This window comes from Podarcis bocagei, assembly GCF_964188305.1.
Source record: "Podarcis bocagei genome assembly, chromosome: 1".
NCBI classification, from domain to species: domain Eukaryota; kingdom Metazoa; phylum Chordata; class Lepidosauria; order Squamata; family Lacertidae; genus Podarcis; species Podarcis bocagei.
In genome coordinates, this window is record NC_138125.1 from 52,515,137 (window position 1) to 52,542,446 (window position 27,310).

The 27,310-nt window shown below is 44.5% G+C and overlaps 1 protein-coding gene across 3 annotated transcripts in view; it reads left to right on the forward strand.

The window, feature by feature from the left end:
* AMBRA1 (autophagy and beclin 1 regulator 1) overlaps nucleotides 1-27,310 on the forward strand; it is a 154,025-nt gene that overhangs the window by 76,973 nt on the left and 49,742 nt on the right. For all 3 annotated transcript variants that reach the window (XM_081163623.1, XM_081163625.1, XM_081163624.1), the window contains one exon: nucleotides 21,259-21,369. In XM_081163623.1, coding sequence (XP_081019749.1) covers nucleotides 21,259-21,369 — 111 coding nt within the window. The remainder of the gene's footprint in view (nucleotides 1-21,258; nucleotides 21,370-27,310) is intronic.

Genomic DNA, 27,310 nt, shown 5'->3' on the forward strand with positions numbered 1-27,310 from the left:
AGCCTAAGAGCCCTGACCATTAGGTCCAGTCGTGACCGACTCTGGGGTTGCGGCGCTTATCTCGCTTTATTGGCCGAGGGAGCCGGTGTACAGCTTCCAGGTCATGTGGCCAGCATGACTAAGCCGCTTCTAGTGAACCAGAGCAGCATACGGAAACACCGTTTACCTTCCCGTCTATTTATCTACTTGGAACAGGAGCTCACCCCGTTGCGGGGATTCGAACCGCCAACCTTCTGATCGCCAAGTCCTAGGCTCTGGTTTAACCCACAATTTGAAGTTTCTAAAACAGAACATTTTAACATTTAAATTTCTTATCAGAAATATGAGGGTCACGATGGGGTAATTCCTTATTTGAACACTCAGAACTGCCAGCATCTCATCTAGTTTAGGCCTAATGATTCTCGTTCATGGATCTGCTGAGTGAGAGTGAGAGACTTCACTAAGTTGTTTTTGTTTTATTTCAAAGAATTGTAGAATCGTAGAGTGGGAAGTTTTTATTTTACAAGGTTTGAACCCACTGCATAGCATTTGTCTCAGAGCGGTATACAATATAACACTATGATTCATTACAATTCATTACAATCAAAACAGTTAAAAACAGCAGAAAAGGCAGAATAAATAGCATCTAGTGAAACCAATTTCCATGTCAAAAGAGCAAAGGCAGTAATACATCTGTTTGGATTGCCACTTAAATTAAACTACAAACGCTCTGTTAGGCTTTGCAATAGTTATGTTAGCGGGAAAACAATTTTTGGGAAGCTTGGATCTCAAGTTTGACCTGGAGGAACGGATGCAACAGGATTGAGAGTCCTGCCAGGCTGGAGGTTCGCCATGTTTGACCTAAAGGTTGCTCAGTATCAACATACAGTGGTACCTCAGGTTAAGTACTTAATTCATTCCAGAGGTCCATACTTACCGTATTTTTCGGACTATTGGACGCACCGGTCCATAGGACGCACCTAGATTTGGGGGGGGAAATAAAGGGAAAAAAAATTTATCCCCCCCCCCGCCAGGCGCGGGGCTGGGGCGGGGAAGCCCGAGCTTCCCCCTCCCCCAGAACGGGACTCAGAGCCATGCCGAAGCTGCGCGCAGCTTTGGCATCGCTCTGGGAGCTTGCGGGGCTGGGGGAGGAGGAAGCCTTCCGCCAGCCTCCAAACCAAGTCGGGGGACAGCGGGAATGGCGCGCTATTCCGCGACCTGATCTGGAGGCTGGGGGTGGGAGAAGCAAGCCTGCTTCTCCCCCCTACCATCCCCACAACCTCCAGATCAGGTCGGGGAATCGCGGGATGGCAGCGCTCCGCCATCCCGCTATTCCACGACCTGATCTGGAGGCTGGGGGTGGGAGAAGCAAGCCTGCTTCTCCCCCCCCCACCATCCCCACAACCTCCAGATCAGGTCGGGGAATCGCGGGATGGCAGCGCTCTGCCATCCCGCTATTCCACGACCTGATCTGGAGGCTGGGGGTGGGAGAAGCAAGCCTGCTTCTCCCCCCCACCATCCCCACAACCTCCAGATCAGGTCGGGGAATCGCGGGATGGCAGCGCTCCGCCATCCCGCTATTCCACGACCTGATCTGGAGACTGGGGGTGGGAGAAGCAAGCCTGCTTCTCCCCCCCACCATCCCCACAACCTCCAGATCAGGTCGGGGAATCGCGGGATGGCAGCGCTCCGCCATCCCGCTATTCCACGACCTGATCTGGAGGCTGGGGGTGGGAGAAGCAAGCCTGCTTCTCCCCCCCCCCACCATCCCCACAACCTCCAGATCAGGTCGGGGAATCGCGGGATGGCAGAGTTGTGGGGCTGGTGGGGGGGAGAAGCAGGCTTGCTTCTCCCACCCCCAGCCTCCAGATCAGGTCGTGGAATAGCGGGATGGCAGAGCGCTGCCATCCCGCGATTCCCCGACCTGATCTGGAGGTTGTGGGGATGGTGGGGGTGGGAGAAGCAGGCTTGCTTCTCCCACCCCCAGCCTCCAGATCAGGTCGTGGAATAGCGGGATGGCAGAGCGCTGCCATCCCGCGATTCCCCGACCTGATCTGGAGGTTGTGGGGATGGTGGGGGGGAGAAGCAGGCTTGCTTCTCCCACCCCCAGCCTCCAGATCAGGTCGGGGAATAGCGGGATGGCGGCGCTTCGCCATCCCCCTATCCCCCGAGCTTGTGGGGCTGGGGGGGGAGAAGCAGGCTTGCTTCTCCCCCCGCCAGCCTCCAGATCAGGTCGGGGAATAGCGGGGTGGCGGCTCTGCACCTCCCCGCTGTCCCCAGCTTTTGGGTGCAGGCTGCTGCCCGCAAGCCTTGCGAGCCCGCGGGACATCCCGCCGGGCTTGCAAGACTTGGGATAGCTTCCTGAAGCCTGGAGAGTGAGAGGGGTCGGTGCGCACGGACCCCTCTCGCTCTCCAGGCTTCAGCAAAAGCCTGCATTCGCACCATAGGACGCACACACATTTCCCCTTCATTTTTGGAGGGGAAAAAGTGCGTCCTATAGTGCGAAAAATACGGTAACCTGAAACTGTTCTTATCCTGAAGCACCACTTTAGCTAATGGGGCCTCCTGCTGCTGCCGCGCTGCCGGAACACGATTTCTGTTCTCATCCTGAAGCAAAGTTCTTAACTTGAAGCACTATTTCTGGGTTAGTGTAGTCTGTAACCTGAAGCGTATGTAACCTGAGGTACCACTGTAGTGAAAGAGTCAAAGCCAGAGCTCTGCCTTGTTACAGGTTTTAAAAGTGGAGCTTCCAGAGTTTTGTTCTCTGTGATTGTGTAAATAGGGAGCTGCACAGAACAACTTCTAACATGATACTGATATCGTTAAGAGAGGCTGATCAAGTGTTGTAAAGACAGAAAAGTATTTGTGATCAAAGGGTTGCATTATTCTACTGCTTCACTATCTTGCCAAAAATGCATCTTTCTAGTTATCAGTAAGCTGGAAGGGATGTGTATTTGCAGCATTGCTCCAATCTTTGTGGGCGATGAAGCCCCTTGGGACTTTGTGTCTCTTTGTAGGCGTTAAAGCTCACTTAGTCAGCCATAAAAGTACTTTCTCACATTCTGTTGGATCTTTTAAGAGGGCATTACCCGCAGCACACGGTTTTTGCACGGAGGAAAATAATGACTAATGCGTGAAGCCCCTTGAAACTATGCATGAGTTTGTGACCCCCCCCTTCCTTAGTGGTTCACAGTAGTACCATAGATGGGCAATTGAAAAAGCATTAAAAAAACTTTTTCCATGCAAACTTGAAGCTGAACGCTAGCAAAAAGATAAAGGTATACCCCACTCAATCTATCAAAATTGGAGGGCACTCCTATTTTATTCACACACACAGTATATCCTTTCTAAGTATGAATGCTCTCAAGATGATCTTATGACCAGGGAATTTGTACACTTTATAACTTTATTTTAAAATATATGGAAGCCTGTATTTGAATATTTTGTCAAATATTGTTATTCATTTCTGTTCCTTGAGCAGACAGTGAATACATAACTCAGAGATGATGAACAAAGGGTAGGATCTTAGCTGATCATTACAGTGAAGCTTCACATTGATCACACCATTATTTCTTTGTTTTACAGAGCCCATAATCAGGTTTAGGGAAGCTTTTTGTTAAACAGAAATGAAGATCATATGGATTTGATTAGGCCTTGAACAATGCTGCATGTACAAGCCATTGATCTCATAAACTATTTCTTTTAAAATTAAATGATCTTAAAACACATCTGGTGACCATTCTTTTGTATTTATTTCTGCCATCACATGTGATTCTCCTTGTAGCTGTATCCTTTTCATGTGTTCACACAGAAAGACTTTAGGTTGGTAGTATATGGATCCTTCCAGTCTGGCTGTAGGTAAGACAACTGCTCCATAAATATCTGAGGCCAGCAAGATTATTTAGGGCATGTACATGCAGGACTAACTCCAGGATAGTATGTAGTTCTACCTCCTAGACCAAAAGGGTTAACAGCCTCCAGCATTTCTTTAAGGGCGATATGCCTGCTTTTGAACAGCCCTGTTCATCCTGACTTGCAGGCGTATAACCCACAATTGGGAGACCAGACCTTGTACTGGGAGAAATACATTTTAGTATGTACAACACATTGGTCTTCAGCAAAAGGATACCTACGATCTTGCATGGATCCACTCCATTTCTAATTGCTACAAATTCCTTGGACCTTCTAGCCAGCACAGAGTGCTGTAGGGAATGGTGGAATCTTGGATAAGGAAAGAAGCAGTGGGGAAAATGCCTGCTGGTTTCTTTTTCTTTAAATTGCAATGCAAACGATTGCCTGTTTGAACAGAGCTGGCCCGCCCATGATGCAGCTTGAAGTGCCCATCTCAGGCCGTCTTAGGTGCTGGAAGTGCTACAGGGAGGTGCTTCAGCATTTGGTGGAGTGCCCTGGTTCCTGCCAAGAGCGACAGGAACCAGGGTGCTTTTATGCACCAGCTGCTGCTTAACTGCAACTGGGGGTGGGGTGGAGAGCTGATCAGCAACCATTGGAGGAAACCCCCAGCTCCCGTGAAGATTAGCAAGAACTAGAGCACCATGGTGTCAGAAGGCAGGGCAGTAGGCAACAGTTCCCATTTAGCTCAGGTGATGAAATGGAACAGGCTGTCCCTGTGTCTGAGGCTGCTGGGAACTCTTCTCACTATAAGTCAACAGGCACTCATCCCTGGCAGGTAGATTGGTGCGTACTTGCCGCTGAGTTTTGTTGTTGCTTCCCTGCTGCTGCTGTTACTGTGTGTCCTGACTCTAGTTTGGTTGGACTTTAGTTTGGGAGCTGCAATGAATACATGATCTGAAAAGTCTTCTGATAATTCACAATCAAATATTATCCTTGTGAAGAGAATTCCATGTGTAGAAGAGCATTAATACACAGTCTCCTGGTGTCTTCCATGCTGTGTGTGGACATCTGAATAAATGTTTTTTTTTTTAATTCCACATGCACCATGTAGTTGTTGGCAGGGCCCAGGGAGCTTTTGACAATTGGAAGCAGACCCTGTATGGGTGCGTGTGTTTGCTTCATGCGAATAAAGAGCCACATCTTCAACTTTCTATTTTTCTATTGTTTCCTTATGGGACTCCTTGTGGCAATGTCTTATTTGTTTGCATGCTTGAGTTGCTATGCTTTTTATTTGTGTTGGATGTTTGCTTTACCTTTGTCTCTTCAGTAAGTTCTCTCCGTATACCGTGCTTTTTTAGGGGTGGGTGGGTAATCTGCAGTCTCTTATACCAGATTACCACCTTCCTTCCTTCCTTCCTTCCTTCCTTCCTTCCTTCCTTCCTTCCTTCCATCCATCCATCCATCCATCCATCCATCCATCCTGTTCTACCAAGTCAACAGGCTTAGCAGTCTTTTCTTTAATCTGCTGTTATTCCTACTTTATTTTAACTTTGTTTCTTTTGGAATTGCCAAGAGTGCAAAAGATATACCGTATTTTTCGCCCTATAGGACGCACTTTTTCCCCTCCAAAAATGAAGGGGAAATCTGGGTGCGTCCTATGGGGCGAATGCAGGCTTTTGCTGAAGCTTGGAGAGCGAGAGGGGTCGGTGCGCACCGACCCCTCTCGCTCTCCAGGCTTCAGGAACACATCCGCAGCCTAGGCAGCCCTATGGGAGGTCCGGCAGGGATGTCTAGGCTGCAAATAGCAGCCTGCCGCCCAGCGGGCGGGGCGCCCTGAAGCAGAGCGCCCCCCGCGCCAGACATCCGCAGCGTGGGGAGCCTTGCCGGAGTTTCCGGCAAGGCTCCCCACGCTGCGGATAGCAGCCTGCTGCCGGGCGGGCGGGGTGCCCTGAAGCAGAGCGCCCCCTCGCCAGGCAGACATCCGCAGCGTGGGGAGCCTTGCCGGAGTTCCCGGCAAGGCTCCCCACGCTGCGGATAGCAGCCTGCCGCCCGGCGCGAGCAGCGGCCTGAAGCAGAGCGCCCCCCTCGCCAGGCAGACATCTGCAGAGTGGGGAGCCTTGCCGGGCTTCCCGGCAAGGCTCCCTACGCTGTGGATAGCAGCCTGCCGCCTGGCGGGCGGGGCGCCCTGAAGCAGAGCACCCCCCTCGCCAGGCAGACATCCGCAGCGTGGGGAGCCTTGCCGGAGTTCCCGGCAAGGCTCCCCACGCTGCGGATAGCAGCCTGCTGCCAGGCGGGCGGGGCGCCCTGAAACAGAGCGCCCCCCTTGCCAGGCAGGCATCCGCAGCGTGGGGAGCCTTGCCGGAGTTCCCGGCAAGGCTCCCCACGCTGCAGATCACAGCCTGCTGCCCGGCGCGAGGGGTGGCCTGAAGCAGAGCGCCCCCCTCGCCAGGCAGACATCCGCAGCGTGGGGAGCCTTGCCGGAGTTCCCGGCAAGGCTCCCCACGCTGCAGATAGCAGCCTGCTGCCCGGCGCGAGGGGTGGCCTGAAGCAAAGCGCCCCCCTCGCCAGGCAGACATCCGCAGCGTGGGGAGCCTTGCCGGACTTCCCGGCAAGGCTCCCCACGCTGCGGATAGCAGCCTGCCGCCTGGCGGGCGGGGCGCCCTGAAGCAGAGCGCCCCCCTCGCCAGGCAGACATCCGCAGAGTGGGGAGCCTTGCCGGACTTCCCGGCAAGGCTCCCCACGCTGTGGATAGCAGCCTGCCGGCAACGCAGGGGGGGGCGCCCTGATGCAGAGCGCCCCTCGCGCGGGGCAGACATCGGCCAGCCCCACAAGCTCGGGGGACAGCAGGGAGGCGCAGCACCGCCATCCCGCTGTTCCTCGACCTGGTTCTGTTCCCCCGACCTGCTTTTGGGGGGGAAATAAAGGGAATCTTTTCCCCCTTTATTTCCCCCCCCCAAAAAAAAACTAGGTGCGTCCTATGGGACGGAGCGTCCTATGGGGCGAAAAATACGGGACTTGTTGTCAGGTTGACAGCAGCATTTTCTGGGTCAAGTACACACTATATTCATTGGGCCCTCCGACTCACTTGCAAAAGAAGACACAGATTAACATAAAATTTGCATACGTTTTGTGTCATATACAAACTTGTATCATCTTTTGCAGGTGGAGAGGAGGGTCCACCGCATACAAACTGCATCAGTGTCCTTAGACTTTTAGAATGAGCAGGATGCTTGGTGGCCCTAAATCTGTAGTTTCTTGGCCTGTGAAAAGTTAATTTATTTTTCTTTTTTATGTTGCTCTGTACATTCTATTATAAACTATATGGAATATATAGTCAGTTATCTTGATAGATGTAGCTGTAGTAAACATTTTTTTCTTACTAACAGTATTAGCTCATTTCTTTTCCTGTCAAAATGTCTTACTATTTCCTGTTAGCAACTTGTTCAAAGAAAAATGTTGCTGTTATGCTGGATAGCCACTTTGTGGTCAGTTCTGCTTAGTGGTGTTTTGAAATATGTTGAACTAATTCAAGTTGGATTAAGGTCAACTCTGCCCTGAAAAGAAATCCAACTTACTTGAAATATGCTTTTTTTGTCTGCCAAGGGCTAAAAGCTGAGTAGCTCCTCTGTATTTTGCCCTAAGCTGAGGTTTGATTTATAACTTGCCTGAGACATATTTTTTAACTCTATGACTTAAACAAAAAATAAAAAATAAAATAAATAAACCCAACCCCAACCCCTGGATCGTGATCTGATATAGACAGGCACTCCTAAATTTACTGACTTCCAGTGGACTTAAGTCTGTTTGAGATTGTGGTCATAATATATAAAGAGATAACATACTTCTCTCCTGGCTTGTGTATCTATTATTCAATTATGTTAAATCCTGCTGAGTTGGAACAGGTATGGACTGACATTCTGCTGAGCCACAAGCATAAGCAGATATTGGATAAATTAACCATTTAACTAGGTACTGACATGTAATTCTACCTGTTGTCCTGAACTGTACATCCAAGCACTTTAACTCGCTGGATTTTCTGCCTGTTAAGTAGCTTTCCTTTTCTTTTGTATTGGTATAAATTTCACATCACAGATGGCACTAATGTTTATTCAGGGCCTTCCCTAAAGCCCACAGATCTTCATCCTTCCAGCTTATTTTTATTTTTATTTTTATTTTTAATGCTTGTATCATTCCTTTGTATCGCAGGTAGTCAAGTTTAGCTCATAAATTTCCTTTCCCCACAAACCGGAGTGAAGAGTGACCATGTTAAAACAGTAAGTATGGTCACGCCTTAGGAGCTAACTGATTTATGGTGCCATGAGATTTTTATAACTTTATCTTCTTGGGGCAATGGTATAAATTGGGACCCTATGAATCTACCTCCTGAGATGGAAAATAAAAGTTTCCAGCTAGGCCCCAGAAGACCTAGGTCCCACCCTGCACAGTCAACAACTTCTGGCTGCATTTCAACCATTTTCAAGAAGGTTGTTGTCACCTGCTACTTTTCAGGTCCCGAGAAGGCCCTGTTTCCATTCCAGCTGGTTATTGTAAGAACTTCACAATAGGGTGGTGCTTTGGGTTAAACCACAGAGCCTAGGACTTGCCAATCAGAAGGTCGGCAGTTTGAATCCCCGTGACAGGGTGAGCGCCCATTGCTCGGCCACAGCTCCAGCCAACCTAACAGTTCGAAAGCACGTCAAAGTGCAAGTAGATAAATAGGTACCGCTCCGGCGGGAAGGTAAACGGCATTTCCGTGCGCTGCTCTGGTTCTCCAGAAGTGGCTTAGTCATGCTGGCCACATGACCCGGAAGCTGTACGCTGGCTCCCTCGGCCAATAAAGCAAGATGAGTGCCGTAACCCCAGAGTCAGCCACGATTGGACCTAATGGTCAGGGGTCCCTTTACCTTTACCTAATGCAGGAGTTTGCTGTGTTTTCTTCCTTACTTGTCCCTTATTCCTTTTGTGTTCTGTATTTTTAGATTGTAAGCCTGGGGACAGGGATTGTATTGTGTTAGCTGATATTTAAAATATTCGGGGAGTTTCTGGCTGAGATTGGGGTATAAATGCTTTGACATGTTTCAAACCAGATCTTTTGAATGGTGTTAGGAGTTGCTGAGGCTAGAACAGGGAACATCTTTAAAACATTATCGACTCATAAAATACAGAAAAATTAACAAACACCGAATTTCTTGTACTAATGTGGTCTAGTAGTTATTTATTTATTTTACTTTTTACCCACTCTTTACCATAAGGTTCCAGGGAGGGTTGCAACACTGCGATGAGGCTCTGTGTTTACATACTGGTTGTATAGGTCATTGTCAGATTGCTTACAACTTTAGGACCAGTAGATCTTCAGAATTTTCTTCTTAAAGCATTTATGTGCCATCCTTCATCCTATTAGAATTTGAGGTGTACAACAATTTCTTCCAATTGGGATTCCTCCTAGATATAGTCCGCTGCCCTTTGGTCTTACCTAATCTCTTGATACCTCTGTTTTTATTGTCTTTCCCACTTATTTGCCACTTTTCTGTTCCTATACTATTCTGCCTTCTTGTCCCAACTTGCCCTTACCCTAGCATCTGCTCAAGCTCCCTTGCCATCAAATTTGGGAAGAATCGTGAACTACTCCCTCAGGCACTGTCCTTCAGCCTAGTCTTTCAGACAAGGTGAACGATGCTGCTCAGGCTCAGCAGCTGGCCTGGGAGCCATCACACTGGGTAGTGGCTCTTAATGAGCACAGAGTCCTCTAGGTGTGTAATCTATAGTAGGCATGAGCTGTCAGCACTGGTTTCCCTCATGACCATCTTTACAAAAGCGGGTTTATTTAAGTTGTCAAGAACTTCATTTTTATTAATGAAGCTCCTATTCCCCTATGGGTGTGCTATTAGCCTTAACATCCCCTCACATTAGTATGAATTCAGCTCAAGTAAATACTTTTAGAGCAGAACTACTCCAGTCATACAATGCTAATCGGGTGTAGTGTATATATTTTAACTCAAGCATGTTGCTCACTGGCAATATCTTATCTTGATTTGTCAGATTTTGACTGTATGTAACTTAGAAAAATCAACCATGGGCAGGAAATCTATAGAAAGACTCAGCAGAGGAACAGAGGGGAAGGGATTGTTTGTTGGATTCATGCTACCAGTTGCTCTGCATTTCATTTGCTGCTTCCAGGATTGAAAGTTGGAGGCAAATCTCAGTAGAAAGAAAGGGACTCAATAGACTGAAAGGAAACTCAAGTGTCCTGCAGCCGAGCAATACTGGCAATTTCTTCTTCTGTTGCTGCTGCTGCTTCTTTGGTGATCACTTGTAGCCGAGTAAAATAATCTTCCATGAACATGGTCTTAATAATGAGTCCATAAGTGACTGTGGAGGCCAATTCTGGATCCACATATCCTTACACAGTGGGGACATAGGTTTTTGGGTGGGAGTTGATCATGGTGAGGGTTTGCCTAATGCGCCTTCTTCTCAGCACTTCATCCTTTCATCCTGAGTTTGAGCATCTTCAAAGTCCATGACACCTTTGGTAAAAGCTGTTCTCCAATTGGAGCGCTCACATGCCAGTGTTTACCAATTGTCTGTGTTATACTATATATTTTTAGATTTGTCTTGAGAGAGTCTTTAAACCTCTTTTGTTGACCACCAGCATTACGCTTTCCACTCTTAAATTGGGAATAGAATAGCTGCTTTGGAAGACGATAATCAGGCATCCACACAACATGACCAGTCCAACAAAGTTGATGTTGAAGAATCATTGCTTCGACACTGGTGATATTTGCTTCTTCCAGTATGCTGTCATTAGTTTGCCTGTCTTCCCAAGTGATATATAAAAATTTTTGGAGACACCATTGATGGAATCTTTTGAGGAGTTGGAGATGACATTTATAAGTGGTTTATGTTTCACAAGCATACAGTAAGGTTGGTAGTACAATAGCTTTGTAAACAAGCATTTTGGTTTCCCTGCGAATGTCCTGGTCCTCAAACACTCTGCACTTCAGTCAGGAGAAAGCTGGGCACAGTAATCCAGTCAGGGGGGTAAAAAGGCAGACTATGTTTAGGAGACCTTTTCTAGCCCCTCCCCCTATTCAGGGTGAGCAGAGTGGATCCTAAATAGGACTGCTTAGTCATGGATACAGCTGCTGAACTACTCAACTGCCTCATTCCTTGAGTCAGAACGACTGAATCTGTATCCACCGCCCATGTGCAGGTTGATGACTAGGGTCTTCCAGATTTCACGGTCCTGCCCCTGTTACCATTTGCCGATCGCTGTGGGACTTTTTTTGGGTTTGGGTTTCGGATGGGTTTTTGGAAGACGCCTGTGTGTAAATTTGTTTTATGTGTGTAGATCAGTGCATGCTGACCAACACACAGTCTTCCACCTGTTATCTTCCACCTGTTCTGCTGCTGAGGACTTTTTGGATCATTCTTTGTCTAGCTCCTACCATTTCACCTTACCGCCTTGGGTGACCTTGCTGGGAGTACAAGACTTCAGATGGCTTCGCTCACAAGGGTCATAGGAACATGCAAACCCACTCACCATGACACGGTGATGATCCAGTGAGTGAGACAGGCAATGTGCATCCACTGCAACTCACCTTCCATTTCTGTCTGGGGGCTTCCTTAAATGGGTACACAGTGCACCTGATAGTGAGGACATAAAGCCCCAAATAAAAACTCCCATTGATGCAAGAAAAGCATTGAGACAAGCCTTAAGCCTAGTAGGGAAGACATCTCTTTTGTCCCTCCTTACCCACTCTAAATCAAAATGCAAGAAACAGCAGGAAGGCAGCCCTTAAAGTAAGTGAGGAAGGCACGTTGCCTTTACACTTCCCCTCCTATCAAAATGCTCTCCATGTCTGGAAAGGCATCTCCCCTCACTGCTTCTCCCACCCCTGCATCAAAATGCCATTTGGGTTAAGAAAAGGGGGAAGACAGCCTCCTCAGTCCACCCCCCCCCATAAATACACTTTCTGGTTGTAGTAAAAGTGGGAAGGCAAACCATGAATGGAGCAGGGAAACTATCACCACTCCTTATTGGTCCCTCTGAGGAGGGGAAGAGTTCACTGCCCAGTTAATTGGCGTGGAAGAGCACAGACTCTTGCATCTACAGGAATATAATATTTCTCTAATTAAAATTAATTAATTTTAATAAAACTCAGAGACTGTGGACGGCAGTGAAGGCCTTTGTGTGCAACAGGTTGGTGACTCCATCATATTCCTTCAGTCTTCAGAATCTTGGGTAAGTTTAACCACTCTCTCAGTTATGCCCACACAAGCTGAGACAATGAATCAATGCAGAGGGCCTTTCTGTGTGCTTCTATGAACAGATGTAGAAGTCCCCTGAAGACCTGGCAAAAACCTAAGCCAGAGCGGAGTTTGGAAAGGCAAGATAGCTTTTGTGTTGGAACAGCTTTCGGTGGCTCACGTTAGGTTCTTAGAAGTCTGAGCATTTGGCATGTATTCTGCGTGATTTTTGTCTTGAGCTAAATGCTGTTTAAAACATCAACAATAGCTCCATCTGAGCATTAAGGACAAGGCAGTTGAGAAATTGGGACAAAAATAGTTACATTTGCTCTATGGAATAGCTTTCTCACACAGCCCTTGATATTCTTCTTTGACAGATATAATACTTTGTGGGAGAGAGCGCTCGCACAATAATTTGGTGAGATTAGAATATTAACATAAATATTTTGGACTCTGTTATCTTGAGCCATTGACCCCACAGCAGGAAAATGAAGAGTTCTATAAAGATGGTTTGTCAGTGAAGCTGTATAGTTAGTTAAAGACTCTACAGCAAGCTTCCCTTATTAGTAGTCAGTAAAGCAGGAAAGAATAGCTACCATGATTGTTCTCCAATTGTTTCTTACAAGAAGAAAATATACAAATTAAAGTTTACTAGAAGAAGGGTAGTCCCTTTGTCCTGCACTGCAAGGCTTGCCATGTGAAGCATTTAGAATTAGCAGGCATATTTCATGCTCTGAAAAGTCAGAAAGAAGGAAGAGAGAGCTTTACACAAAGAACTGCCTGCCAGGCATAGATCTTGCTCTGTTTTTGTGCAAAGTATAAACAGTGATGTGTAGACTAAAAACCAGATTTCTACAGCATTTAATAAAGATGGAAAAGTAACCAGGCAATGAGATCAAGGGGTTGAACTACAGAGAGCAGCCTTTTATATGAGAGGCTCTGTAACAATGTACAGATCAGTTTTCTGAGACCCTGCCAGTTCTCAGGGATTTCAGAAGCCCGCAGAAGAACTTCACTTCTTTCCTTTCACCTATAAGTTGAAAAGGTGAATAAAGGAGACGTGTGAACCTGTACTCTTGTTAAGTGCTAGACGAACTCGGCAAATATAAATGTCTTTAAATTTGTTTGCTGTTAGTATGAACCCGTTGTTCTTAACCTCGAATTGCAGGATAACATACAGTGGTGCCTCGCAAGACGAAAAGAATCCGTTCTGTGATTCTCTTCGTCTAGCGGTTTTTTCATCTTGCGAAGCAAGCCCATTGACGGATTAGCGGATTAGCGCTTTTAGCGGCTTTTAGCGGCTTATCGGATCAGCTGATAAGCGGCTTAGCGACTTAGAAAAAGGGGGGAGAAAGGAAAAAAAACCCGCAGGAACTCGCAATACATTTTCGTCTTGCGAAGCAAGCCCACAGGAGATTCGTTTTGCGAAGCACCTCCAAAACGGAAAACTCTTTCGTCTAGCGAGTTTTCCGTCTTGTGAGGCATTCGTCTTGCGGGGCACCACTGTAATGTTATTCATTTTCCATTGTTGTCTATATCTTGTGATGTGGAAAAGGGAGGCTAAATGTGATGTGACTAAATGGGACAGTGTATCTGGGTGGTGAGCCCTTCCAGGAACTCAGATTGTAGCATAACACATGCCTTCTTGCCTATATTATTTCATGGAATTGAAGCTGATTTAAGGATACGGTGGTACCTCAGGTTAAGTACTTAATTGGTTCCGGAAGTCTGTTCTTAACCTGAAGTGTTCCTAACCTGAGGCGCACTTTCCCATTGAAAGTAATGGAAAAGTGGATTGATTTGCTCCAGACGATGAAAAACACCCCCTAAAACAGCAATTTAACATGAATTTTACTTTCTAATGAGACCATTGATCCATAAAATGAAGGCAATAATCAATGTACTGTACTATAAAATAAATAAGATAGTATTGTAGATGAAAAAATTAACATTCCCCCCCCCTTACATGCACTGATTATAGTCATTGTTTGGATGGGGGTCTTTTATCCATTTTTGCAGTTACACAATCAACCAGTAGCTGAACTGAGCTCCACACGATCCCCAAAACAATGGCAGAAGGCAGAGTCCCCTAGAAGTCCCCCAAACGAATGAACAAAACACAGGGCAGACTTGCATAAATAAATCCCTTGCAGAATCCCAAAATTTTCCACTCCCCCCCCCCACAGGGTAGGTGGGCTTGCCTGGCTAGGTGCCACCCATCTTGCTACAACTGAGGGGCAAGGGTTGGTAAAGGGCTTTTCAGCCCAGGCTCATCTTTGTTTTCTTAACAGCTTCACTGCTCTTGGTCTTCATTAGGTAAGTGTTCCTTACCTAACTTTGGGGCTGGGATGTGACCTGCTAGGCATCCTGCAGATATCGGGGCTTGGCTCCCAGCATTCACGGAGGCCTCCAAGAGCTCCTGCTGCTGCAGCCCAGTCGCGGAGCCTCCGCAGGCCCTGTGGATGTTGGGGCCTGGCTCCCGGCATTCGCGGAGGCCTCCAAGAGCTCCCACTGCTGCAGCCCAGTCACGGAGCCTCCGCAGGCCCTGTGGATGTCCAGGTTTGACTCCGGGCAGCAGCGAGGCCTCCGAGAGCTCGGAATACTCACTTCCGGGTTAAAAACGTTTGTAACCCAAAAAAAGTAACTCGAGGCGTTCGTAACCAGAGGTACCACTGTATGGAAAAGCAAGATACTATTTTCAGTTGCCTAGCATACATGGTTGACAGAGAACTTAATTTTGATAGCCAGATATGTTGCAGTTCTAAGAAATTCACTTTTCCTTTAGAGCTGGCTTCCTCAAACTCAGCCCTCCAGATGTTTTTGGCCTACTACTCCCATGATCCCTAGCCAGCAGGACCAGTGGTCAGGGATGATGGGAATTATAGTCTCAAAATATCTGGAGGGCAGAGTTTGAGGAAGCCTGCTTTATAGCCTTCCCAATGTGATTTTACGGTGAGCCTCTTAAACACGATAGCTTTCCTACACAGCACTTTTGCATGGGAAAAAGCCTGTACGGTTTTCACATTGTGGCTGCACATGATAGATCTACATGTTACCTTTATTCTTTTGTTCTTTTTTTACAAGCAAGTACTTGCAGTTTAGCAAACTATACCGGCTGAGGTCACCTTTGGTGCTCTGTGCCCCTAGTGCATGGCAAATGCCTCAGTAGCATATAGAGATACTGCAGAAGAGTTGAATCTATACCTGTTAAACTACAGGCAAATAATTGCAGCCTGGCACTTAGAGAAATACGCTTGACGGCACCATTGCAACATCAAGGTGTATGGCAGTGATGAATCGGATGGTGGGGGGCTGCACTCCCAAACAATGGTGGGGATGGTGTGTGTGTGTGTGTGTGTGTGTGTGTGTGTGAATGGCTGATGGATATTTAAAGGAGTACATGGCAATGCCAAAAATGTGCTCTTTATATGAAGTCCATGTTTATGAGCACTGTTGTCCCATTTGTACTAAAAACAGGTAGAATCATCATGTCCTGTGATCAAACACAGCCAGTTGTTCATATCACTAAATTCTGTCTTGGTGTATCAAGAAAAAAGATTGAGATTAGACCAATACAAAATACAATTGCTGCAGAACACATTGTACAAAGAGCTAACAATTAATGGAATAGAATTCCGGAAAACAATGCAGCACCTCATGAATACTCTGGAGAAGTGTTGAAGAGCCTACAATTTGCTCGTGGAAAACAAATGTTACAAATAAAATTAAATCAGTTGCATTCAGTAGGTCCCATCACAAATCATTGCCAAATAAAAACAGAAAAACATCTTCATCTAAATAGGAATCTATGCTATAGCAGTTTTAGGAAAAACATATCTTTTTGAAAACTGTTCTTGTCAGGCAAGTATCATTCAATATTCTGGCAGATCCTTCAAACCTAGAAGCAGGGGATAGCACACTGAACAACTTATTCTTTTGTTTCTTGTCTCAAGATCCTACTGAGGAACAGGTTATATAACAACAAACAGCCTGTGTAATTGTTTGAAAATTTGATTTTTCCTTGTGTGAAGCTTCTGCCTGCCAAAAAGTATTCCCCAACCTAATGTTTTCTAAAATGTGCCACCTTTTGGGTAATTGAACATGCCTGCACCATTTGCTGCATGTCCCAGAGTTAGGTTTTCATTCCCTAATCCTTTATCAGGCTGCTCTCAACATATCAGTAAGGGCCAACAGCCTTTTCAAATGGTTTCAGGGGTATATATATACTGTGTGTGTATATATTCATAGAAAGTGAAAAACCAGTTAAAAGCAAAAATAAATTGGAAACAAACATCAGCAGATCGTTGTGGGGGATGTATTTAATACACAAGCCAATTTTAAAATACCTAACTTGAACTGAGTGACAGTTCAACAAAGTTTAATCAAGCTTTTCCAAAGTAAGAGAAACTAGCAGTTTTTCTGAGTAATTCTTTTAATGACATTGATAAGTTTTTGCTAGGAGAACAATGCTGCACAAAGTCTTCCAAATTCTCTATACTTGTGAATAATTGTTGGTTACCCTTGTAAGTTGTGTGATGGTGTGAGGGGGCAATTATATATGGACATAATACTAAAGCATGGCATTATAGTACATGAACAAGCATAGGACATAGCACATCTACAGTAATAATAACAGTATATTTAAAACTAAGAATGTGTGTCTTTGGCAAGACTGTATTTTTTAAAGCCATGCTTTCCCCAATCTGGGAGATCCCCCCCCCCCCCCGTAGACTTGCATCGCCTTCCACTTCCTATAATAATTTAACATTACAGTGGTGCCCCGCAAGACGAAATTAATTCGTTCCGCAAGTTTTGTCGTCTAGTGGATTTTTCGTCTTGCGAATCACGAAATCCCATAGGAATGCATTGAAAATCAATTAATGCGTTCCTATGGTCAAAAAAAGTCCAAACAAAGCCAAATTTGGTACAACAACAGTTTATTAACTGCTCTTTAAAGTCACACATACTGTAAAGAGCAGTTCAAAAATTGAAGGGAAAATAAATTAACTTTATAAACAAAACATGTCTTTGTTTTTAGACAAAGGAAACAAAGTCGCGAGACGTTTTCGTCTTGCGAAGCAAGCCCATAGGGAAATTCGTCTTGCGAGGCAAATCAAAAACGGAAAAACCTTTCGTCTAGCGAGTTTTTTGTCTTGCGAGGCATTCGTCTTGCGAGGTACCACTGTATTATATTTGGATTAAGCCTTTGATATTTTGCATAAACCATATTCCCAGGTAATTAATTGGAAAATCTCTTCATGGGATTGTATATTTGGGTATTTTTTCTTTCACAGGTCTACCCATGCTAAAGCTTTCCATTTGGGTTTGTAAAATTGTTTTTATAAACTGAGACTTCACTAAAATCTTTAAACAAAATTAATAACTTTTAAAGTGAATTATCGCTATTAGTTACAAATAATAGTCTGTGAATAAGTTTACTTTACGTTCCTTGAATCCTACTTTAATCCCCTTAATTGTTTTATTACATTTTGTGGCTTCAGCTAAGGATGCAATAAAACAATAATGGAGTGGGAGAAGCCCTGTTGTGTTTCTGTTTTTAAATACAATATATTTGAGTTTATCTCATTAACAGAAACAAAAGCACCCTGATTTGCATAGATTATCCTAACTCTTGTTGAAAAAGTTGCACCTAATCCAATATTTTTATATATTTATTAATAAAGATTTTTTTTTAAGGCTCAGTTTACTGTTGCTGTCAAATGAGCCTTCCTTCAGGGAAATTGCAGCCCCATCATATTGGTTGGATATAACAGATCCTAATGTACTATACAGATCCTAATGTACTATATTTTACAAATGGACTTTCCATTCCACTCCTGAAGTTAATTTTTGGAATAGTAAAACTGTCAAATCGCAGAAAATTGTCATAGAAGCAAGTTATCAAAGGAAACTACTCCTTTCTCTGCTTCTTCACCTTAGACTTGTGGCTAAGAAAAAAAATGCATAGACTTTTTTACCATGATGGCCAAGATTGCTAAACCAAAAGCAAAGTATTCTTGGAATGTTCTCTTTGGATCAGAATGTCCATTCTTTACCATCACTTGGCTGTTCCAAAGGCACACCATCTGGGCTGGTCCAAGTTTATATACATGCACATTTGATGTATCACTCAAATGTTGTCGATTCCACAATATGCTTCAAAAGTACACATCTTCTAAATGATGGATGGATGAGTTGCATGAAGGCATTGCGCAACAGGGTGAGCACAACCCCATTTTGTTGTTGAAGTGCTGATTTCCTCCTGACTCTTCTGTCATATGTTGACTGAGAGCTGTTGGAGAAGGAGGGTTACTGCAGAAAGGATTTATCTTCATTTCTGTCATCCCCCAGTGTTTATTATCCAGTGATAGACAGACGCAGGAAAGTTGCCAATCAAACCCACGTTTACTGCATTTCAATTGCCCTTCGGCTTCCACTTCAGCATTTTGAAATCTAAATAATCTTTGAATAGAGGTTGTGATTTTTTTTCCACAGCAGTGGCAAGGAGCAGACCATTGAGCTTTCATCAGTGCTAAAATACTTCTACTGGTCACTTTAAGTTAGGAATGGTTGATGCTACAGGTTTTTGGACCACAGCTCTAATAATTTCTGACTATTGGCCATACTAATGGGGGTTCGAATACAAGAGCACCTGAAGGGCCACAGGTTCCTATCCTTGTTTTTATGTAGTTGCAATTAATATTTTATTCCACTGATTTCTGCTAACAGTCCACGTAGCCTCGAAGGTCCTGGGCCAGGAAGCAACATGGCTGAGTAAAATGATGTTAACTTCTTATGTTTGCTCAGTACTGTTTGGTTCTTACATTTGCTTTACCTGCATATCCTACAAATGCAACTGAAATTACTATACAGTGGTACCTCGGGTTAAGTACTTAATTTGTTCTGGAGGTCTGTTCTTAACCTGAAACTGTTCTTAACCTGAAGCACCATTTTAGCTAATGGGGCCTCCCGCTGCCGGAGCACGATTTCTGTTCTCATCCTGAAGCAAAGTTCTTAACCCGAGGTACTATTTCTGGGTTAGCAGAGTCTGTAACCTGAAGTGTATGTAACCTGAAGTGTATGTAACCCGAGGTATCACTGTATAGACCAAGCAGTGTATTGTGGAGAACAGGTCTGATGCGGCAGAGTGCACATTATGAAAGCCCTTATTTTTGCTAGGGCATACTGTATTCCTTAAGCTTGTTGTGGAATTAGTGGCTGCCCAAAATTGACTGGTTCGTGCAAAAGGGCTGATAGATGCATTTTAAAAATCTCCCTCTTCAATTCATTCTCTCTCCTTTTGGATTTCTTTTTCATGTGTAAAATATATATATATGAGGACATTAGAGTTCCCCCTCCCTGTGCCTTTCTTTCACAGTACTCTGCTTCTTGCTAGGTTTTGATAAGCAGAGGCCAAAAGGAGAGAAGAATGGAAAGAACATAGACAACTAGGCCTGTTCACCTTGCATTCTTTCATGCCTAGTAGTGCATAGCAAACTTGAATCATCTGCCAAAACAATTGGACTGTCTGGCATGTAGCACAGTCTGAATTACCTGGATTATTATTTTTTTGTTCAGCATTGGAGTTCCAAATTCTCCTGTAGCTTCCTTCAGAGAATATAGTGATTGAAATATAATGTTCACAATGTTTTAGCTAACTGCAGGCTTCACAAGATCTAAGGGGGCAATTCAAACAGCCAGCTGGCATCATCAGGGCTGAATGGAGAGGGGTAGATGGGCAGAAAGTGGTGGAGAGTGGAAGGGAAAAAATATTTGCTTTTCCAGCTCCCAGGCTGATGCAGTCACATGTTGGTATCAGGACCAGCTCAGGATCCAGCAAATCCTCTGCTGGCGGAGCAGAGGGGGCTTCCAGCCAACTCTGCTGAATACCAGTTCTGATAACCACGGGAAGGGAGAGTGTTGTTGCACCGTTGCTCTCAAGTCCTACTTGTGTGCTTCCCATATGTATCTGGTAGGCCACTGAGAAAGCAAGATGCCTGCTCCAGAAGGCTCTTCTCATGTCGGGGCAAGCGCTTTGGAGCACTCCTCAGTGATGAAACCGGGCAGGGCTAGGAGGATCACCTCTCCCTCATCCAAACACCGTTCTGCATGGTAAATTTTGGTGGGGTGGGGTGAATTGCTATGTCTGACAGACATGGCACTGCCTCTTCTCCTCAAAACTCTCCTTTTCCACATCACCTTTAGCTTTATCACATTTATGTTTATTTTCAGCTGCAACTGATCTTCGAAAAATAAACGTAACTGTCTTTTCCCATATTCTTCTCAACACTTGACTCTCACACCTTTTGCATTCCCCATTGTCTTATTTTAGATTGTAAACTCCTTGAAGACAGAGACCTGACTATTTTTGCCCGTGTATTTTTGCCTGTTTTGACCATTCTATGTTAAGGCATTAGGTAGTGTAGCTGTATGGACAGAAAACTTAGAAAGTTATGCTTCCTTGGCACTAGGGATGCCACTGTTGGAACCTTAAAGGTTCCAAGATGGCAGAGGTATTGGCTGGCTTAGATGGCAGTCTCCGTCAGGAAGGAACTTTTTGGAGTGAATATATGCTTGGATCATAACACAGCAGCATATTGGCACAGGCACAGATTGATTGTGCTATGAAACAATAAAAATAAAAGACTTTGGAATACATGCCCTGTGGAAACTTGGATGACACCAATAATTTGTTCTTTAGCCTGGGTTTTTTTCTGGGTAACATTCTTGGATATTGCGTCTGTTAGCTTTACAGATGAATTTAATGTGTTCTTTCTGTATTGATGCTGTATTAGATTTTTTATTTTATAAATTATTTAAATAAAATAAATTCACTGTCATGTTATCTTCATTTTAGTGCAGGATTATGTATTATAGTTACTGGTTTTGCAATTTTTCAGTATTTTTCACAATTCCAGGGTGAATACAACTTTGTAATCCTGACGATTTATTGTTGCTAACCATTTAAAGTCTTCCAATGATGTTATCGTTTGACTGGGTTTTTAGATGCATCTTTCTTATTTCTTTGGCTTTCATGCGTCCTCTGACTTGCCTCTTTGATTTTGCTAAGGAGTCAAAAAAACCTTTGGACTTCATCCCTTCCAGCTGGTGTGTTTTGATTGCTTTGTTTACTAAATCAGTCGTTCAACTTCACTAATCTTCTTTTCATTTTGTCCCTAGGGGCTGTGATTGGAGATGGGCAGTCTGCTGTAGCGAGTAATATTGCCAACACCACCTACCGGCTTCAGTGGTGGGATTTCACCAAATTTGACTTACCTGAAATAAGCAATGGTAAGCTGGAAAGGGAGCCGAATTGCAAAGGCAACTTGTGAAGTAGGAGGAGAGGGAGATTGCCGTTCTGGCAATGACAAACCTGTTGTTCATACAGACAATAGCATACATAATCCTTTATAATTTCAATCGTTAATTGGATTTTGAACAGAATTTTGCCAAATTCTCCTCTTGAACATGTCAAGGTGAGAGGGCAGCTTCTGCTCATTGTAAAAAACCACTCAAGCTTTACGCAGCTTACGTTTTCCCCGCACTTAGCAGCAAGCTATAGTTCTTTCATGATCTCTGTGCAGTCTTATTTATGAGTTCTTCATTTTGTTAACTGTTTTACCTCAGTGATCAGTGCACTTGATGCCCGTGGGGTACAATCATGGCTTCAGCTGGGTGCCTGTGGTGCAATGAGCACTGGTTTTTTTTAAAAAAAAAAGTGTATGTGCTTATACAAAGTCAGACCACTAGTCTATCTAGTCATGTGTATATTGACTGGCAGCAGCTGGGCAACATTTCAGATGGGATTTTTTTCTCGGCACTCTGGAAATATCAGGATTTGAACCTGGCATATTCTGTATTTAATGCATTGGCCGTAACATTGAGCTGCTGCTGCTGCTCTGGTGCCATTTGGTGGCAAAGGGGTCAAACCCCCCCCCCCCAGTAATCACAGCTAGTCAGGGATTAATGCTGACATCATGATGCCATGATGCAATTTATCCAGTCAGCTTTGATTAAACTGCAGTGTTGCTGAAGGCAAATAACGCCAATAGTTTGTGTCATTTAAGGAAATTGACTCACTGAAGACTTGGCAGTGTGCTTGCTCCCTGTCTTTGGGAGCCACATACTGCTACTCCACCACACTGACACATAGCCCCACTCCTCTGCGGATCCATGTAGATCAGATAAGGAGGATGGGTTATCACTTCCTTCCTGCTCATGAAATGATCCATTTGATGGCTGAGGATGGGGTGATTTGCATCCCCAATGGAGTGCTGAGCTGGGTGTAGAGGTTTAACCGTAATCTGGTTACTAGATGACAGGTGGGGAACTTTTTTGGCTCCATGGGTCTGATCTTGTCAAAATTCCCTCCATGGCTTAGCAAAGCACCTTTTGAAACATCCTCTCCCCTCCTTTAAAGGGGAGAATGTTTTAACTGCATGCTTGCAATGGAAGTGAGATAATTGTTTTAAAACAATAAAGCAGCCTTTGAAGCAGCCTCCCATCACCACTCTGCCTTATAGGAAGGGAATTCCTGTTTCAAATGGTGTTTTACGTTGCTGCTCCTTTAAGCAGGTGGCAGCAGTGGTGTGAACTCCAATGCCACCTCCCTCCCTCCAATTTAAAGAAGAAGGACTTTAATTTCTGCTCATCGGTTGGTGTGTGGAGATTAAATCCTGTTCCCTGCTGGTAAAAATAATAAAACAATAAAATTATCAATAAAAGAATGAGTATTAAAAACATTTTTTAAAATTACAAATCAGTGATATACTGAAAACCTGATTAAAACACATGTCAACATTCTACATGTCTGGATTTGCTTGCCTAAGCAAAAATGTTTTTAGCAGGCTTTGAAAAGAGTACAGTGGAGGTGTCTGCTTGATGTGTCAGTAGGCAAGAACTTCAGAAATCAGTTCCCAACAGTACCTCTAGAAAATCTTATTATAAAACAGTTGTTTCCAGGAGACAAACCAGAAAAGGTGCGGCCTCTAACAAGTATGCAAAATGTGTTTTATTTCATAATTGAGGGTTGTTGTTGTTTTACAATCAAGTGGTATTTAGATTTTATGAAACAGATAAAGTAAAATACCGTATTTTTCGCACCATAGGACACAGTTTTTCCGTCTTAAAAACTAAGGGGAAAAGTCTGTGCGTCCTATGGAGCGAATGCAGGGAGGGGGGGAGGCAAGCAGGAAAAGCTCCCATGAGCCACACACAAGCTTCGCGCGGCTCTTGCGGGCTTTTCCCCAGGAGGGAGAAGGGACTGACGCGGCCAGTCAGTCCCTTCTCCCTCCTCTAGAAAAGCCTTGTGCAATCTCTCCAGTCGTGGGAGGCTGCGCAAGGCTAAAGAGGAAGCCCGGGCAGCGAGCGCGATCCATCCCGCTTGCTGCCCGGGCTTCCTCTTTAGCCGTGTGCGCCTCTCCAGCCGCGGGAGGCTGCACAAGGCTAAAGAAGCCAACTTTTTAAAAATCTCTCTGTCTCTACCTCTTTTTCTTTTTTCGTCCTTTCTCCACCCCCTTATTTTCCTCTGGATCAGTGTTTTTATCTAGATTAATGTTTTAGTTTGGAGGGGGAGGGAATATTATAAAAAAGGAAACTTTGCAGCTTTTATTTTAGTATACAATAAAAACAGATTAAACAAAACACAAGAGAAGGAACTAGCATAGAAGAAGAAGAGAAAAGGGAAAGAGGGAGGATACAAAGCCATTTACCAGAGGTAGATCTTAACCCTTGCCTCACCTGGGAGCTTCTCTGGGCAGGAATTCCCTCGGCTTAAGTGGAGTGAGGGAAGAGTGGCAGGTAGGAGGGTACCTACCTAGACAGTGAAGCCACATGTCTCTCCAATGAAAATTGGGAGTGGGCATTGTGTGAAGTGGCTGTGGATCTCCTGCCGCAGAAGTGTAGGACTGTATAGAGTTGGGAGGGCCACCCGAGGGTCATCTAGCCCAGCCCCCTCACAATGTAGGGATCACAGCTAAAGAACGCCAGGCAGATGGTCCCCCAACCGCTGCTTAAAAGCCTCCAGTGGTGGAGACCCCCAACAACTTCCAAGGTCACAGAATTGCAGGGTTGGAAGGGAACCCCAGGAGTCATCTAGTCCAGCCCCGGCTAAAGATGCTGCTCAAGGCTAAAGAAGAAGCGTGCAGCCTGTCCGTTGCTCTTTGGGGCTGGGGGGGGGGAATAATATTTTTTTCCTTGATTTCCCCCTCTAAAAACTAGGTGCGTCCTGTGGTCCGGTGCGTTCAATAGAGCGAAAAATACGGTAGTGAGTTCCACTAAAAGTAGCAGGTACGCAATGGCAGCACAGAGGTTCACCTTCATGGACACTTACAATTTGGCGGCAGTAATCTTGCTAAAAAATTAGCATATGTCACAGCAGCTTTGTAATAGGAGCAGCTGTCAGAAGACTCAAGTAGTAGACTTTAAAAAGCTAATGTGACTCACAGCTAATCATGACTGCTAGATTCATGCTTTCTGAATTCAGGAAAGTTAGATATAGGCTTGAACAGAGTGAGAATGGATTTTGGTATGAATAAAACAGACCCCTTTTGAGAAGAGAAGAGAAACTTGTATGGTTAATTAAATAATCAGAAATTTTAAGTCTCTATTTAGCAGCCATATCATAAAATGTCATCCCATCATGTGCTTATTTTCCTAATACTAGAGTGAATAGTATGTGTCCTTTCCCTTTAACATGGGATTCTTAGTCAGAGGAGTTGAATATGTGATCTTGTCTTCCATGGAACAGTTTAAATGAAAGCCTTTTAAATTCTCTTAAGTCTTTCAGGATGGGGGAGGGGAATTGGCAATTTCAGAATTTGGATTTTGACTCCAATACCAGTAAACATAGTGCAGTCCTTTGCCTGCATTGATGTGATTTCTACCACATTCCATGCCTTCTCAGATATTAGGTGGTCAGTGTTACACATGATTGGTTGCATGTGCACCATATTAAGTTTAAGTGGTGCACATGTAGCTAATGCTACTTTGAGGCCATCATTCAACTAGTAGCTAGAAATCCTGTCTCTCATGTTAACATAAGTCAAGGTTTAATTGAGAGTCAATAGTGGTTATTTGATAAATGTGTCTCCTGCTAATTCACCACACAACAGATTGAAAATAACCCAATTAGAAATGAAATGTTAAACAGGAATTGAGATGTGTAAAAATAAACAGCCCATAAGAAAAGCCAGTTGTTGAGAATCATCAGAGTATTGTGGTTGCCACTAATAGTCGTGTTTTCACAAGAATCGGAGTATGTCTCTCGCTGATAGTTCTGGATCTCCCTCCATTGTATACTTAAGTGTTCCTTGGTGTCCCAACTGATCTTTGATCTTGGCATCATTAACAATGTAAAAGAAAACCAGAGATGAAAGGCAGTCGAGTTGCAACAATTTCCCTGATGTAGACAATTCTTCCTCCTCTAAATGATCACGTTAGCGAATGTTTCATTAGCGCAGATTCTTCACTTCTGAAAGCATCTTGCTAGAAACATGTTAGTCTATATATTTTAATGTGAGGGCGGGGGCATCAGCAACAGTGGCGTTGAATGTTAGGAAAACAAACTAGGCAAAATAGAGTTTGAGGGAAATTACAAAGCTGGTTTGGCTGACTCAAAACCCTAATGTTGATTGTACAATAGGAGAAGTTGTGTGGATAAAGTAGGCAGACTGAGGAGCAAGAGGTTCTAGAAGGAAGAAGAAACTATGGGGCAAAAAGGGTGGATGGCCAAAGTGGGCTGAGTGAATGAGGTAGGAGGAGGTTGAGGAAATAAAAAGGTAGCAAAGCCAAGGACTGTATAAGAGGAAGGGTAAATATAGGGAGGTAGAGAAAAACCTCAAAATAGGGCCTAAAAACAGGAGAAACTGAGAACCAGTGTACAGTGGTGCCCCGCAAGACGAAAAACCCGCTAGACGAAAGGGTTTTCCGTTTTTGAGCTGCTTCGCAAGACAATTTTCCCTATGGGCTTGCTTTGCAAGACGAAAACGTCTTGCAAGTGTTTCGATTTTTTTCCGCTCCCCCCCTTTTCTAAGCCGCTAAGCCGCTAATAGCCTTTTAGCCGCTAATCCGCTAAGCCTTTAATAGCCGCTAAATCGCTAATAGCCGCTAAACCACTAACAGCGCTAATCCGCTAATAGGGTTGCTTCGCAAGACGAAAAAACTGCTAGACGAAGAGGCTCGTGGAACGGATTAATTTCGTCTTGCGAGGCACCACTGTACATTAAACAAAGCAAGACTGATTTAGACAGTGGGACGAAAAAGCAGGAAACAGTGAATAGTAGAGTCACGTTGCTGAAGAAAAGGCCAAATAAAAAAGTTGCACTGGGGACCAACAGTTGCATTTTAGAAGAAGAAGGGCAGGGAAGAATTGGGTGTGCAAGAAATCTCTGGAAGACAGAGGGCTGTGGGGCAAATAGCCCAGTTGGATACAGTGGTACCTTGGGTTACATACGCTTCAGGTTACATACGCTTCAGGTTACAGACTCTGCTAACCCAGAAATAGTACCTCGAGTTAAGAACTTTGCTTCAGGATGAGAACAGAAATCGTGCTCCAGTGGCAGCAGGATGCCCCATTAGCTAAAGTGGTGCTTCAGGTTAATAACAGTTTCAGGTTAAGAACGGACCTCTGGAACGAATTAAGTACTTAACCCAAGATAACACTGTATATGGTTTCCAAGTCTGTCATGCAGAAGCAGCAGGTATCTTTTAAAAGATGAAGAGAAGGAGAAATTCTTCCAGCTGCAACCTTTTCTGCTGCTTCAGCAACACGATGAGCTGGCAAAATAAATAAATAAATCGTATGCAATGTTTTCCTCTTGTGGATTAGAAACCGTAGGGAGGGAGTGGCAACGTAGTGGTTGTGAGGTGAGATCAAATCCACCCTGGAAGAAAGAAGGCAAGGCAAGACCTAGGCTGAGCCAAGTTCAATCTATAGGATATGAAATATAAGCATTGTAAATGGTGATAACAAGCTTGGCTTTCTGTTTGCTATCTGTGGCCCTATCCTATAACGACCCTATCCTATAACAAGATTAGTCCTCTGGTGGCTGACTGATGTTGTGTGTGTGTGTGTGTGTGTGTGTGTGTGTGGCATATTTGGAAGAAATTCCCACTTCCTTTCAGGTCCCAATTACATGTGAGGGAAAGAAGCAGTGCAGTATCTACCCTGCCGTAAGATTGGACCCAATCTCTAATGGTAGAATTGTAGCAGTCCTCAGAACATAGCTCCCAC